The sequence below is a fragment of the Cygnus olor genome, chromosome 5 (assembly GCF_009769625.2).
Source record: "Cygnus olor isolate bCygOlo1 chromosome 5, bCygOlo1.pri.v2, whole genome shotgun sequence".
NCBI lineage: Eukaryota > Metazoa > Chordata > Aves > Anseriformes > Anatidae > Cygnus > Cygnus olor.
This window is the reverse complement of record NC_049173.1, coordinates 12,896,140-12,912,811: the sequence shown is the minus strand read 5'-3', so window position 1 is coordinate 12,912,811 and position 16,672 is coordinate 12,896,140. Positions and strand designations below refer to the sequence as shown.

At 36.2% G+C, this 16,672-nt stretch overlaps 1 protein-coding gene across 1 annotated transcript in view; it reads left to right on the top strand.

The window, feature by feature from the left end:
- The window catches only part of EML1 (EMAP like 1), an 80,776-nt gene extending 64,710 nt beyond the window's left edge, over positions 1–16,066 (top strand). The window contains 18 exon segments of the mRNA XM_040557229.1: positions 416–515; positions 2,762–2,836; positions 2,839–2,915; positions 3,556–3,630; positions 3,632–3,682; positions 3,934–4,065; positions 6,490–6,557; positions 7,849–7,856; positions 7,859–7,908; positions 7,910–7,937; positions 8,460–8,465; positions 8,468–8,556; positions 8,669–8,718; positions 8,720–8,754; positions 8,934–9,029; positions 14,100–14,181; positions 14,183–14,228; positions 14,503–16,066. Of these exon segments, the coding sequence (XP_040413163.1) occupies positions 416–515; positions 2,762–2,836; positions 2,839–2,915; positions 3,556–3,630; positions 3,632–3,682; positions 3,934–4,065; positions 6,490–6,557; positions 7,849–7,856; positions 7,859–7,908; positions 7,910–7,937; positions 8,460–8,465; positions 8,468–8,556; positions 8,669–8,718; positions 8,720–8,754; positions 8,934–9,029; positions 14,100–14,181; positions 14,183–14,228; positions 14,503–14,628 (1,194 nt within the window). The 3' untranslated portion in view covers positions 14,629–16,066.
- The last annotated feature ends 606 nt before the right edge of the window (positions 16,067–16,672 follow it).

The following is a 16,672-nucleotide window of genomic DNA, read 5'->3' as shown; positions in this document are numbered from 1 at the left end:
GACTTTCTCATAATATCTTTTCTCCTACAAACCATAGAGTTAAAAACTCTGTTAATAAAATTTACTTGCATCTTTGGCCATTTTAAATACTTAAAGCCTTTGGGATGAGGAGGGAGTTGGGGGATTCAGTTTGTCTCAGAACATTTCTGGTCTTGTGTTAAAAGCTGGCAGGCCTTCTCACTTGCTGCAGGAATGTATCCATAACTTGTAGCTAAAGGGTGTAGTTTTGGGACACCAACCTCAACTGATGCATCTTTTGCCTTTGCATAAAGTAGCTGTTTAGACTCTGGGAATGTATTTAACTCCTGTGAAGACATTTAATAACAGAATTGTATAAGACTAAATTTAATTACTCAAATGCATACAGCTAAAACGAATGGGTTGTGCTGTGACTGTGTATTTTTCATAACTGCAGAAACAAGAGAAGCCAAAGTTTGTCCTGTGTGTGACCTTTTCTGAAAATGGTGATACTATTACAGGAGACTCAAGTGGAAACATTTTGGTTTGGGGGAAAGGTAAGACAAAATTGAAGTTAATAGTGATTTTTTATTATAAAAGACTGGATTTTTACATAAACATAATCTCATTTTAAGAAGAAAGATTTTGTTTATTTTGAGTTCTTTGCCAAAACCAATCCAGTCTGAATTCTCTACCAGCTCTTAAAAACAGAATGGCTTGGGTTGGAAGGGAACTCAAAGATCGTCTCGTTCCAACATACGCTTGACTGCCATAGCACAAAGTTGTATAGAATGCGTTCCTGTGCATGGTGAATCATGGAGCAGTGCTAGCAATAATGGATTTTACTGACAATAAGGAATTGCAGGAGAAGTTCTTTCCTTAATCAAGGTGATAGCAAGAAACACAGTTAACCTAAGTGATGATCTCAAATCTCTTATATCGTCACTCAGTGCAGTGTTTGCAAAAATTATGCCTATTGACATATACTTTAAAAAAGACAACAGATAGCTTTGTTTGTTTCCTTAGGGAGCCAAGCTAAATATATGCAGATCTAATTGAATTCCTCAGTTTCATTTCAAAAGAACAGATGGATAGGACAAACTTCTTAAAAAGCATTTTCTAGTAAGGAAAGACTATTTTAGGCAGCAGAAGATAATTCCTGCCGGAAGGCAAACAGCAACAACATCTTAAACGTTTACTTAGTATGTGAGGTGCCATGCATAGAAATAAGGAGAATCCCCTAAAGGAGGCCTTATTAGTATAAAAGGAAGGCGTATGGACAAGAGCTGCTTCTTATTTACTCTGTGCCTTCTCCCAGGATACTCGAGATGAAGGACAGAAGACCTGGGAGCAACATGGTGAATCAGTTGCACAGCTGGACCTTACTGAGCTGTGTTTGTAGACTTTTTTCATCTGAAGACTACTAGCTACTAAAACTGTTAGTTTTCTGTTTGTGCTTTTGAGCAATTGGTGTATTATGACATTGTTGTGGAAAGGGATGGGTATCGTTTTTACACCTCAGCTTCTCTTTTATTCTTCGTTTCTTTTTTCCTATATTTTAAAGCAAGATACTTAAACACATTTTCTTCCAAATAAAGTTTAGAAATTGCATAGTCTCATCTCCTCCCTGCTCTTGGTTGTTATTTTGGACTGCCAACAAACAAGGGAGACAGTGGCAGCTGCTGGCATGGCAGGGTCAGTGCAGTGCTCAGGTGCTGGTTTGCCTTTGTGCCAGTAAACTAATTTCTGCCTCAACTGTAAGCGGTCTTTCCCTGTTTCCCGGAAACAGTGGGAAATTCTTTGTATGCTGCAAGATCTCCTCACCTCCCTTGGTTCTTTTAGGATGGGAACAAAAGCTGGTTCTTGATATTCTATTTTATTACAGCTTATTTTCTGTGTATTCACTATTTTTGATTTAGAGCTGCATTTTCAAGCGAGGGCTGCTTCCACCATTTCAGAGAACCCTTAGCAAGAAGTTCCCTTAGTTGAAAACATTCATAACTGACACACGCATCCATAGATGTGGCTAGAAGCAAATGTGACTCTATAATGGAAAAAGCATTTTTCTTCCCAATTTGCATCAGCCCCTCACTTGTGCTAAAGTTAGCCAGGTTTTGATGCAAAGCGCATGTTTAAGTAACAGGAATCACCAACAATAGCTTCTTTGTGTTTCATAATTGTAATGGGTATCAAATTAGAGATACTCAATCTAATGTAGTTGATTTGAAGATCTTTTAAGACTAAGAAGGTACTTGAAGACACTAAGCTCGTGAATAAAGAAGTACAAGCTCTTTCGGGAAGTGATTCAGCACCTTCTGCCAGACCAGAAAGGACTTCTAACTTAGACTTCAGGACAAGTTAGGTGTCTGATGGCTGTGGAACATCCTTGGAGGATACCAAGTGGTTGGGTTATTGTTTCTTTGTTAATAACATGCATAGTTCAAGTGTGATGACATCACACTGCAGTTCATGTGTGATGTCAAACAGTTTAGCTTAAAACCCCATGAAAGGTTTAAATGAACCTGTTTTACTTGACGTTTGAATTTGACTAAGAGAATATGTATACTTAATTTCTGAGATGAGGGCAATACGGTTTTGAGATGAAGGGGGAACATGTTGTTGAGATGGCCTGATGTATTCTCATTTGTGGGTCTGAGCATTTAGGCGCAACACTACTCCCACTGTTAGTGTTGTTTAGATGTAATCCTTGGGAAGTAGAGAAATGGAGAAAAGAACAAAGCTGGGGTAAAAGGACTCATTAAGCTGAGTATTTCACTAGTAGATCTGTTCTCCTTATGTCCAGGTACCAATAGAATAAGCCACGCAGTTCAAGGGGCACATGAAGGCGGAATATTTGCACTCTGTATGCTGCGAGATGGCACATAGTATCAGGAGGTGGAAAAGACCGAAAGCTAATATCTTGGAATGGAAATTACCAAAAACTTCACAAAACTGAGGTGATATCACCTATCTTTAAATTTACTCTGCCACTGAAAGTGAATTTTAACTGTCTTCTGAAGAAATCTTTTAAAATCATTTTCTTTCCTTAGGGATATACATTCTTTGAAAAAGCAAATCAATGGTAAATGTCATATCCTGCGATACGAGCCTGTGATAGTCTGAGAGACTGTTTATTAAAATTTGTTTGTACACTGAGATTCCTTCATATTTTAAATTTCATATCTTCTTTTGAATTTTATATTGGGACTAGCACTGAATCTTTCAAAACCTAGTTTGCGATTAAAAGAAATATACCTTGCAAAAAAAGTACTAGCAATAAAAGCCTGACACTGAATGGAAATGCTTAATCAAATATCATGGTCAGAAGTAAAATACAATTGAGCGAACATTGCATGAAGGAACCATTTCTGTTCAAATATTTTGTTTATCTGTACAAACATAACGTTCCACAGATAAGTATTGTCTCATGCAAGTTGTTCCAAACTTTTGGAAGTCAAGGATGTATATTCACCCATTTTATTTCTTCTCTGTGCAACATGTTAAAATGCAATTGCTAAATGCCTTAAAAAAAAAAAAAGTCATGCTTGACAAATCAGTATGTATTCTCACTTTTCTATCTGTCTGTTATGAACACAGATTCCAGAACAGTTTGGCCCAATAAGAACGGTAGCTGAGGGAAAAGGTGATGTCGTACTAATAGGAACTACTAGAAAACTTCGTCCTACAAGGCACGCTGTCAGGAGATTTTTTCCCTATTACCCAGGTAAGCTGTTGCCTTTCTAGAAAGTTTGCAAGTGGGTCATAGCAATAAGGTTAGAGGTCAAACTTAAGTACTGCAATAATAGATGAATTCACATTTATGACACTTTTGGCAATAAATAACATGCTTATTAGCATCTATCCAAAACAACATATTTCTCTAATGCTTTAATGCATAGTTTGGCCATTTTAATCCTGCTTAAAAATATTTTAATGTTATTGTCCTCCTTGTTAAGAAACATTTCTGTCATGTAGGGTCACACTGATGAGCTCTGGGGACTAGCAGTCCATTCCTCTAAACCTCAGTTCTTCACTTGTGGGCATGACAAACACATTACCCTCTGGGATGCTACCACTCATCATCCGATCTGGAACAAGATTATAGAGGTATATGTTTATAAACACAAGTCTACTCCTCTTACTGAACTTTTCAATTTGTGTTTTAATATAATTATTAACATAAAGTACCTTAAAGTATTAACTTGAAGAAGAAGAAACAAGTCTTATAACATTTCTTTCTTAAAATGGGCACAACGCTGCTATAAACAAAAAAATTAGGCCTAGATTATATGGATGTGTGTGCTGCATCGTGCAGAGGTATACAGTGCTGTTGACTTTCATAATTTTTATTTTACTAGGAGCAGAAGAACAAAAATAAAGCTAGGACGTATTTATCACTTAACAGTAGTTCTGATTAGGATTACTATTATGGCCTGAGAATGATAATAGTCAAACTTAATAAGGATAATAATTTTTGTGACATTTTTAAGCCTTATTTGTCTTCTGTATTTTGTTAGGATTTTTAATACTTTCTATCCACAAATGAACATGTATGTCTTAGAATTTAATTTACTATCTCTGGTATGAACTCAGTGTTCAGGTATGGAAGGAATACATAGTGAAGGCTCAGTTTTATGCTGTACTTAGGCACTCATTTGTTCATTTGCAAACTCCTACTGGCTTTGTAATAACGTGATCTGATACTACATGCACCTCCAGGAACTGATTTTAGAGTTCTTTTTTGACACCTGTTCTCCTTTCTAAATGTTTGTCCAAAAGAAGACATCGCCTTTTCTCCTAGAGACAGTGGTGATGCTTTGTCTCTATTTTGAGATGCTGCTTTTTTTTTTTTCCCCCAAGCAGTCTTCTATTAACATTTTGTTTCAAAACTCTTAATCATGCAACATTTTTCAAAAAAAGATTGCTCATTATTCAGGCCTATGTAACATTTTATGTTATGGCTTGTATTGATAAGACTCACTGAATGCCACACATCTGCAATAACTGCAAGCTATTACATCAGGTTGAAACAATCTTAACACAAGAGAGTTTGCTGTGCTGTCTCTCATAGTATCCTGTGCCATTTGTATGCACTTGTTAAATCACTCTTGCTTGGTGAATGTGGAAAAGGGAGTTTATTCTGTCTAACCAACGTCATATGTTCCAAGATCCATTTTTTTTTGTTGACATGAGAATCTTCTAAATTAATTGAAGAGACCGAAACAGTTTAAGAAACTGCTTTACTTAACTTTACACTTTTGAAAAAGGTTGATGACAATAGCAGGAGGTCCATTAAACTAGATTTAGATTTTTTTTCCCTTCTAAGTACACACTGCTTTGTTAAGACTTATTATCAATCTTGGAAATGTTCTTATTCACCACTTGAAATGTCTGAGACAGTATTTCGTAGATCACTGACTGCTTATCTAGAGTAAATAAGTCATTTCATATTAACCATTTTTGCCATGAGAATCTATGTAAAATCTTTTAATATAGTTATGAGTAGAGGTTACTGCTAAGATGAAATTTGTTGTTTGAACCTCTGGCTTAATGAAGAAAATATATTTTTTGAGGGGAAAAAAAAACCACGACACAATTTTTTTAATGGAGTTAGTAACTTCTCTGAAATTTGCTTAAACTAATGAGGATACACCTCACACCAAGCCACTAGGGGAAATAATTACAAATTGATAAAAATGTAAACAGATTTACTAAGATGGCTACAATATGATACTGTTCTGGAATATAGAAAATCCAGGATATAAGCATTTTTGTGAGAAGTATTACTAGATTTTTTGCTTACACTTTAAAATTATTTTTGGCAGGTGTCAGAAAGAAATAAGCTGTTTATTTTGAGACTTTCTCCTATCGCCTAAGGGTTCTGGGAGCTCATTCTTTGTAACTGTAGAGGCTTTAGAAAGGAAATGATTTTTTAGGCATAAGTTTAAATGACAAGAACACTGCAATTCTTCTTAGGTCTCCAGAATAACATGCTACACAAAGTAGATATTTTAAAATTGTATATCAAAAATAACAAACTCAGTTCATGCCCTTAGTCTCCCATTAAGCTGCAACTGGCAGATGCTGAAAAGTCTTTGGTGGGGGCAGAAGTTAGGTTTACCCCACTATGCAGTGATACATACCTTTTGTCGAAAGATGTACTTGCTTGTCCTTAGACAATAGGCAAACTTCAGCTTTGGTACTTAATTCTTAGGGTCAACTCTAATAAGTTATTTTTATCTCTTACTTGTTGTGATTTGGTGAGAAGTTGCCTTTGCCAACATTATGGTTATGAAATCATTTGCCAAGTTATTTTTAGATTAGATAGTGAAGAAAACAGTAGCCTTGTACAGAGGGAAAAATCTATTGGGTAATATTTCAATCAGTTAAAAATGTGTGTTTTTTTCCCCCTCAAGTTTGTATTTGAAAACCACAAGAGAGAGTTACTGTGGTCTTGCAGAAGATAACTAAATGTGTTTTTGTTATAACTTGGATTGCTAAAAATGTGTGTTTTCTTCTGAAACATTTTAGGATCCAGCACAGTCTTCAGGTTTTCATCCTTCAGCATCTGTTGTTGCAGTAGGAACACTAACTGGAAGGTAAGATGCACAGAGGTGCACCTTGGGCACCAACAAACAATACGTGATTTTTCCAGCTCACCACATTCAAGTAAATGTTCTTGTTTTGCAGACGCGTGATGTATGTTCATCCGATATTGAATTGAATTGGATTAGAGAATGAAATTTTTTTGTATTCCCATAATTCCTAGAAATCCTGGTCTTGGACCAGTACCCTGTGTTTGCTGAGTATTGCATGGACATAGAATGAAGAGAAGGCTTCTGCCCTGGGACAGTGACAATCTAAGATCAGGCAGGAGGTGGGTTTGGCAGGACAGGAAGTCTAGGTTAGTGTTAGGCTGTAGACAGAAGGGGTTCTCATGACACCAGTGACCTAGATATTAAATCTTTGTTTCCATCGTGGCAAAGAAGAGTTTAACGGAGGCGTCTGAGATAAATAATTAACTTTACAGATGTATACAGAGAGCTTCCCTGAGGCCTGGAAAGCAGTGTAGAAGAAATCACATAGAAAAAGGTTGCTCATTCTAAATTTAACAAGGGGCTTATTATGTCTAACGCAGTAATATCCAGATGCTTTAACAAATTTTAGCAAATGTCCCACTGTGCTAGACATAGCGTTAAAATACATATTACAACACTTGTTCTGCCTGAAGAATGTGATAGACAAGGAGGGCAAAAAACAGGGTGAAAAATAGTTTGTCTTTTACAGGGAAGATTGAACCCTTGGTTTCATACTGGATCAGTGGCAGACCGTTGGTTTAACCTTGACTGTCTAAGTCACAGTGAAACGTCTTTACCATAATTTCATCCTTTCCTTTAATGTCACTTGAGGGCAGACTTTGCCGTTAGTGCTGAAAGCAGTTGCACTTAACTGAAAATGCACAGAATCCTTATAGGTCGTGAGCCAAGACTGTCTATGATATTTTTCATGGTCCCAGCTCTTGCTCGTGTTTTCTTTTGCTCTAAGACTTAATGTAAATATCAATTTAAATGTTAGTATAACATACAGCAGTCTTGAAGTAGAAGGATCACTATATATAATTCTTTCTTTATTCAAATGAATGATACGTAGTAAACAAATAAAATCTGAGGCTTAATATCAGGGTTAATGCCTGATAGTTGTTCTAGTTAAAAACACTTTAAAGAACCTATCCTGTTAAAAATAAAATAAAGCAAAATGAGTAGCAGTTGTTGTTTTTCTTTTTCTGGTGTAAAACTTAGGCTATTTTGACAGAAGAAAAGTTGGTCAAGATTACAGTAGATTTGAATTCCTTATGGAATGATTATTTGCCTCTTTCTGTATTTACAACAGGTGGTTTGTGTTGACACAGAAACGAAAGACTTGGTCACTGTACACACAGATGGAAATGAAACAGCTGTCCGTAATGCGTTACTCACCAGGTTTGAGAGTGTTTATTTACTGTTGTTTTTTAAAAAAGAAAAAGTATTGAATTTTCTTAATTAAGTTTGGGGTTTACTTCTACAATAATTTCCCACTTGAAATACTTAAATTGAAAATAAATACACTGTGAAACACTGGCAACACGGTATGTGTGATGTATTAAGTTCTAGGTCCCACTGCCTCCACTCCACCCACCCCCATTTGTTGTAGTTTCACTGGGAAGGAAAAAACAATCACAACTTAACTGGGCAGGTTGTTGCAATCAGGTTAGACCTAAATGGACAGTTGATGCTTCCAGAAGTGCCATGTGTTAACAGTAATGCTTTCTGTATAAACTTGCTCTATTATAATCTTGAAACAGGCATCAAATGCGACTGACAAAGGGAAAAAAATCACCTTTTTCTCCTTTTCATTGTCAAAACCTTTAAGAACCAGTTCCTATTCTTCATGGTACTAACTTTTCAAAATTAATCTAAGTTCTTCCTTACTGGAATAATTACAGTTGACTTTTGCATTTATAGATGGAACTTCTTGGCAATAGGTTCCCATGACAACTGTATTTATATATATGGCGTTAATGAAAATGGAAGAAAGTACACTAGAATTGGCAAATGTTCGGTAAGTAATCTTTTTTTTTTTTTTCAATAATAACAACTTAAGTATGTTTTGTAGCACTATTAATGTGGTCACATTGAGTGATGCTAGTTAATGTATATTTTTCTCTTCACAGGGTCATTCCAGCTTTATTACTCATCTGGATTGGTCTGTTACTCACAGTATCTTTGTCTAATTCAGGAGATTATGAAATCCTATACTGTGAGTAAAAATTATATTTACTCATTTTGTACAAAGTTCAGGCAGTCTAATTCAGATTTAAAATTTAAATGAGACCATATAACTGCCAAGATAGACCATATGTTTTAATTCATCTGCTGCAATCAAAACCTATACAATTTGAGAATTAAAGACGTTATGCTTTTTTTCTTCTTTTGTAGGGATCCCATCAGCTTGTAAACAAGTAGTGAGTGTTGAAACAACTAGAGATATAGAATGGGCCACTTACACCTGTACTTTAGGGTTCCATGTTTTGGGTAAGTATTTTTCCTCATAGAAGCTTTTATCATTTGTTATTCACAAATACATGAAAGCCAGTTTTTTCTTATGAATATGACTATTCACATTTCAGGGGAAAACACAGAACTTCTGTTATGCCATTCTTATTACAATCTGTCCTCTTGTTTCAATCCAGAAAGACTCTGATTTAATATTCCTGCTAGCTTCAAGTATAAATTTTAAATTACGACCGAGGGAAGAAAAAGGAAGAAATCGCAGACTGTCCTTTCTGTCACACTGGTGTTGCTGCTTGTCTCTTTCAATTAATGTTCTATTTCTACAGATTTACCATTTATCTATGCAGCTACTGGGCCAAATCCCCTTATTGGAACCAATTTCCTTTGCACTGGTTACTATGCAAACACAGAAGAGATGACAGTCCTGTCATTAAGTACTTGAATGCAATTTGATGCCAATTTAATAGAATATATAACAAGTAAATGAGGAAAGGAATCTAAGGGAAAAGAAGCAAAATGTAACAAAATCAAGATTTTTTTTTTTCCCATGGAGACGTTCTACCAGTTTTGGAGGAGTTGCTTCCATAGCGTGCTCAAAAGTCTTGTGTTTATTCCACAACATGTGCAGAACTAACGATCGTTATGAAAAATGAATACAGGAGCCTTCAAGTTCTTGAATCCCTTAAGATAAAATAGGAAGTCATCATAGATGTTCAAAGAAGAGTCTGTTTCAGTGTAAGCAGGGAAGATTTTCTCCCATGTTTCTAGTAGAATAGATGCAGTATTATGTTTGAAAGGAGCCAGAAAGGACGTGTTTTTGCAGCACTAAAAGATGGGATGGCAGTAGCAATATGTTAGGAAGAAACATTCAAATTTTTTAATATTTAACTGACAGGCAGTGCTTGGGTATCACAACACCACAGATTTAGTTAAAGGAGGAAGTCCTAGGAGACTGGCTGTGTTTCTCATATGGGAGATTAAGGCCCTTATAGAACTAATAATATATTCAAGTCCTCAGTGCCTGGGATTTGAGTGTATGTGACAAAAAATTACGAAGTCTTTACATTTAGCATCAAAGGTTCACATATTCTGAATGATGTATACTTCGAATCAGTATTCCTTTATAAATTAGATTCATGGAAATATGGTACTATTAGAATATGGGGCTGCTTTTGGTTCGTAGACAGAGGGGTGTCACAGCTGAGAGGTTTTTTCCCCCTCCCCTTGCAGCAAGTCAGCTTTTGGAGCATGCTGTGGAACTGAATGTCCTACTGGGCCAATGAAGAACCCGTGGAAACATCATAGACGCTTTTATGCTTAGTCCTCCATGCTGAACAGGTTTATTGTAAGCTATATGTTGTTGCTAAAGCAACAAGTACGGGGAATAAATAAAAGTAGCTAGTAGTTTGAATAATTATCACAATTATCATTTTAGTAATGTAATAGAGATTGTGAATAGGTTAGTCAAATAAATAAAATTTTAAAGGGTATAAATTATTCAGAAAGGATATGTAATGCAAAAAAAACCACAAACTACAGTGCCATATATACTGAGGATTGATAGATATACAGTTAGGTTCAGACTGGGGAAGTTATAAAGATAATGCTTTATAATTATGATGAAAAAAAGAATATTAATGATAGCGGGGTTATACTGTTGCCCATCCTTCCAAAAAGATCAAATGAATTAAATTTTAATAGGTAACAATCAGTAAAAGCACAGGAACTGCTGAGGATGTGAGATTTTTACTCTTCCAATGTCTTTTGGGAAATGAGTTGCAGTACACTGGCTAGCAGAAAGTTCTCCGAATTTTCTTCATACAGAAAATATAAGCACTTGGAGGGGACTCTCTTCCAGATTTCTTTCTATGGAGGTACAAAGAACTTAATAAAAATGTGAATGTGTCTCGTGTAGGAATGACTGGAATCAGGGAGGTCATGAGCCTTACTACAGGAAGGAGAAGAGCAACAGAATGAAAATAATGGACTTCAGCAAGGCAATCTGCATAAATCCAAAATTCTGTTTGGGAAGATTTGAAATTGGATAGAATAATAAACTGAAGAAGCTCATAATGTATAATTGAAAGCCAGTCTAGTAATGTTGGAAGTCACTATTCTTCTGTACATTGTGGCCTCAGAGCAATCACAGTTTTTTAAGTGCTTGCTGGGGTTGCCCCCCTGGCCATATAAGAATCAATTGCATCATCAAGGGCGTGAGGCATCTAGGGTATTCATTTTTCAGTAACTACTGACTAACGAAGCTAGGGATATTTTCTCCCTCAGATAGAAGCACATAAAAATCCCAAATAGTATGCGTAGCATTCACAGCTGAGCATAATCAATGCAAGGTGGAAAACGAACATTGATCTGTTGAACACCCGTCTTCAAGCATGGGAGCAGATTAATCAGCCTGGAAATGCGTAGAGATGATTGAACTGAAAATCAGTTGCATGTAAGGAAATGTGTTCAGTGGTGGATATTTGTGATACAGACACATGTAAATGTGAAGGACAAATGACTGTAAAACGCTTCCTGATCTGTGTGCTCTTGCAAAGAGCCGTGGGCTGCTGGATACGCAGCCACGGCATCAGGTCACATTACATGCCCAGTTTTGGAAAAATTGGGTTTGAGGTAAAGGGCAGGAGTAGAAGAAATGTAAGACATTGTGAAAAGCCTGAAAGCATTGCAAGCAAAGCAGAGCGAGACTGGTTGCGTTCAAAAGTGTCTAGAAGGCTCTACACTGAATATTATTTTTGTTTGAATATTTTTATTAATAGCACGGATGATAAATCAGGGCGTATATTTGTAGGAGGCATGAAGCTGCAGGATTAGAAAATTGTCTGAAGTAACAGAGGAAATATATGAAAAAAAGGAGACAATTCAGTAGAGACAAAGAGAAGGTTATATACCTGAAGAGCAGAAGCCAGTTGTACAAATACAGAATAGAGGATAGCAGACGAGAGAGCAGTTCTGCACAGAAAGATCAGATTACTCTTGCATACAAACTGAACATGAATCAACACTATTCTGTTATAAGAAATGGCAGATACATTAGAAGGATATATAATGAAAAGGAAGCCATGCAAAATGTGAAGTAATCATCCTTTGTCAGTATCTGCTCCAGTAACACCTGAATATCGCTGCTGGGTTTTGCATATTGGACCAACAGATAATGTAGTCCGAGCGCTGACTAACAGGAATAATTACACATGTAAATATTGTTCTGTGAGAAGAGATGTAATGAATGAATTTTAGAGAAAGAAGAATGAAGTTTAGAGAAAGAAGAAAAGGGCATGGCATCGATTTTCAAACAGGAGAATGGAAATAGTTGCTTTTTCCGTGTCTGCAGAGGACTGGAGGGGCAGGGGGAAGAATGTTGGCTAATTTTTCAGCAAAGGTGATTCAGTTGGTGCACTAGAAAAACTAACAGTGGGGCACTGGAATCATTTTGAAAGAGCACAGAATCTCAAAGCAAAAATGCTGATATAATTCTTTCCCTGTTTTAAAATGACAATCCTATTCCTTAAACCATTTCCTTTAGGGGTTATCTCCAGCTTGTCCATATTTACATCTTGAGAAGACTCCTGTCTGGTTTTCAGCTAACATTTGATGTTCATACACCCTGCTTTTGTCAAAGCAGTTACTTAAAACAGTTTTTCTGTCTCTTCATTTTCTGTATTCATAATTTCACATGAGTAGCAATTCTTGTGTTTCTTCTTTGCACATTCATTTTCTTTCTTCCCTGCCTCTCTTTTAACATCCCAGCCTAGCAAAGAGGGGTTTCTGCACAGGTCAGGCGAGTTACTGGCAGTCCATGAATCAATACCGTGTTTCATTTTATTTACGATAATTTGTAACTCCTTAAAATCACTGGCAAAAAGACATGAAGTCACTTCCTTTTAATGCTTTTCAGCTTCTGTGGAATGATGCAAAGACTATATTTGGGAAGAACTGCATGCAGATCCAAGCTAGCTGTTTCCACAGTACAGGGCAGATTCCCATCTGGTGTCCCAGTAAGGGAAGCTGGTGTGTGCCTGCCCTGCCCATAGACACACCCTGGAAAAGAGTAGGGTAAGCAGGACAGAGTGGCAACTGTCTCCTCCTGACACATACTAAAAATACTATGTGAGCAAGCACACACTCAAGTAGTAGGACTTCAGAGGGACGTAGCAACAAATGTGTGACATAGGCATTGAAAGTCATAATGCTAAGAATGGGCTTCCCCGTGGACACCTTAGCCTCCTGTCATAATATCAGAACACTTATTGTTCCTAATTATGTCAGTGGCCTCTGAAAGTCTGGCATCATTTATGCAAAGCAGGGATTGGATAAAATCTGAATTATGAAAATCATCTTAAAAAAAATGCACAGTACTGCATACAAAAAACATGACATTTCAATAACAGACTGGAATTTATTACAGTTTCAGCAGGCAAGTGTTCAGAAGCTTTAAAGATTTGGTGCAAAGACTCGGTCCTTGCATTGAGTAGCCTATAGTTAAATTTTAGAGCGATATTTTGTGCAAGGACAGCAAGAAGTACAGTACACAAGGAAGAATTACTACTTACATAAATAACTTTATTCACATATAATTACTTAAAATTTTACAGTAGGTTCAGTTTTCTTTTCAAGGCATTCATTAATTATTAAATAACGTGTTAAACTAAGCAATTTCTTCTTTCCTAGGTCTTAGACTTCAGTAATATGAAGAAAGTATGTTGAATCATACATAGTTTTTAAGACTATAGTAATATGAAGAACCTATGTGAGTGCATACATTAATAAGCAGACAGGAAAATAAAAGCAGTAACATTATTTCGTATATAACCATATGGAAGTTCTTTTTCAGAGTAAAAAGCACTGTGCTGACTAGAGGAAATAAAAGATTTGTGTACTTTCCTATTAGGTTCTGGTCTTTTGCTGCTTCTGAAGTATACATACTAACTCAGCTGCAGTTATTTTTATCATTTTCTTTTTTTTTTTTTTTTTGCTTTTTAAACAAGTAACCCTTTATTAATATTTTAACAAAACCCGAAGCTGTCACTTCTGTTTCCGTTACAGAAACATTTAATTAGTCCCTTCATGTTTCAGGTGTATGGCCTGAAGGTTCCGATGGAACAGATATCAACGCTGTTTGTCGATCACACGGGAGAAAACTGCTCTCAACAGGGATGATTTGGCAAAGTACATCTCTTCTCATATCCCTGTTCACAGTTTAGGGTAAGGCATTTCAAAAAAATTCACTCGTGTATCCTGCACAAATGCATAAAATGTTGTTTTCCTATTTACAAAAAAAAAGAAAAGAAAAAAAGAAGTGGGAATGTGTATATGCCTAAGGGATTTACTTAAGTTTGAGACTACAATTAAATTTTAATTTAATATTAAAATACTTTGAGAGTAATGTGATGCCTTGGTTTCATTGTAGTCTGAATGTTATGTGATAGTGATACGTTTTTATGACACTTCATATTCTCACTAATATGGTGTTTTCTAGGCTCCAAGCCACGTGTACGGTGGACATAGTAGTCATGTAACTAATGTAGATTTTCTCTGTGAAGACACCCATCTCATCTCCACAGGCGGAAAAGATACAAGTATTATGCAGTGGCGAGTCATTTAGAGGAAACGTCAGTATGAACATACACAATTAAGTCGACCATGCACAGAACTTATGTATAAACTGTATATTTAAAACTTAACAGTATGTTTGCAGTTTAGCCTGGTCACTGTGATTTTTGTTTAAAAAAATTCTTACAAACCTCAGGAAAATTAAGCCCTGTGCTGGTTACTTTACTCAGTTTAGTGATTTTTTTCATTGTGTCACACCTTAAGAATGATTGTTTTCTCTTTTGTTGTACAATATACAATGCAGTACAAGTTTAATATAAAAATGTGGCTTGACAGTTTGCAATACAGTGGTATCAGCGGAATGTGACTATCTTAAATGTTTTCTATAAACACTGCTAAAGTGGTCACAAAAATGCCTTTCAAAGACTGTATATATGTGCTTAAATGTTTCACTATCTACACTTTGTACTGTATATCTACTTATCTAGAAAAAATCTATGGCATTGTTGAGGTACTGAATTATTTCTGATGGAGGACGACGAATTGATGCAGAAGGTATAAATGAAGATGTAAGATGCAAAAAGTAGTCTTCTAGATCTGCAAATGTGAATGCTGGTAAATTTGCATTCTCTTAGGAGTAGCACACTTTAGGTATCACCTGTGAGGAGTTATATGCCCTTTCAGATGAGTGAAGCAGCAGGTTATACCCCAGTTTGACCTGACTATCTCAGCAGGGTTTACAGATGGCTATGTGGTTCAGGTATTCCAGATGAGTTTAAATTAATAATCTTTTTACTTGTATATGAACAATTTCTTTTTGAAAATGAAACAAAAAAAGCTTGGCCACATCCCCATTATTGGTTGATATATTTAACTAATATGTATATTAATCAGCATGATGCTATATTGTACATGTATAAGATTTTAGCAGTTCATAACAAATGGTAAGGCAACCCAGCTTTACTTTTTTATGCTTATGGATATTGTATATTTGTATTTTAAGACCAAGTAGACCAAGTCTAAAGATATCTTTTTAAGTGTACCATAAACCTGCAGAGGGTGAAGGAAGTCTTGGAAGCCTACATGAGATATTAATGTGTAACTTCTGGCCCCTGTGTTTTGTGCATGGATGGATATTTATAGTATGAAATAAGATTGTGTTTTGCAATGAAGTAATAGTGGAGGTGGTATAAAATGGTTCAGAAGGCCTTATCAATGGTGATTGTGACACAGATTGAAATGTATTGTTTACTTTGAGGAATGTATCTGAAGAATTTTAAAAAGAGAGGAATCCTAAGTGGACTCGAAAAAGATAATATTAAAAGTTTGCTTGTAATGGACGGTAAACGTTAATTCTCTGAACTCTAAAGCACTGGTTGTTTAGAGTGATTTAAATGAAATGGAATCAATAAATTTTGAAACTTTTTTATTACATCTCCAACCTCCTACACTGACAGTGCAGGACACCAATAAACATGTATTAAAGCGAATTTTCACTGTATTCTTCCTGTGTAGTAAAATATCTTTGCTTTAACACTAAATACTTACAAGAATAGACAAGCATTTACTTAATTGCACAAGTTTGTGAATTGTAGATTAGAATAGCTGTTGAAAATATTTGGGAATAAAATCTAAATTTTGAGGTACATAATTTCATGCGCTAGCATGACTGAGAATGTAAACCTTAATTCACACATGGAGAGTGAAGCTCTGGCTTCACAGAAGGGAAGAAGTACATGCTGCATGCGTTCACCTACAGATTTTTTTGGTCTACCTCCAAGTAAATGTCATTTATTTCTGAGTACTTGACAGGTAGAGCAATGTCATTCCACTGCACAGGGTTACGTCTGTGGTAAGAGCTCCTAACACTTCTCTGTGTTAGGAACTTGTCCTCAAGTAGTAAGACTGAGGTCGTGGTTTCAGAGTCATTTTAGGCTGTCGTTACCTAGCACTGTCACTGAAGGATGAGGTCTTACTCCCAGCTGCTTATTCCCATCCCGTACAGCAGTACAGGAGTTAGTGAAGCTATAGGGCGAACCCAGCTGGGAAGGGGATGGACCCGGAGGAGGTGAGGGAAAGCCAAGCAAGCAAACAGC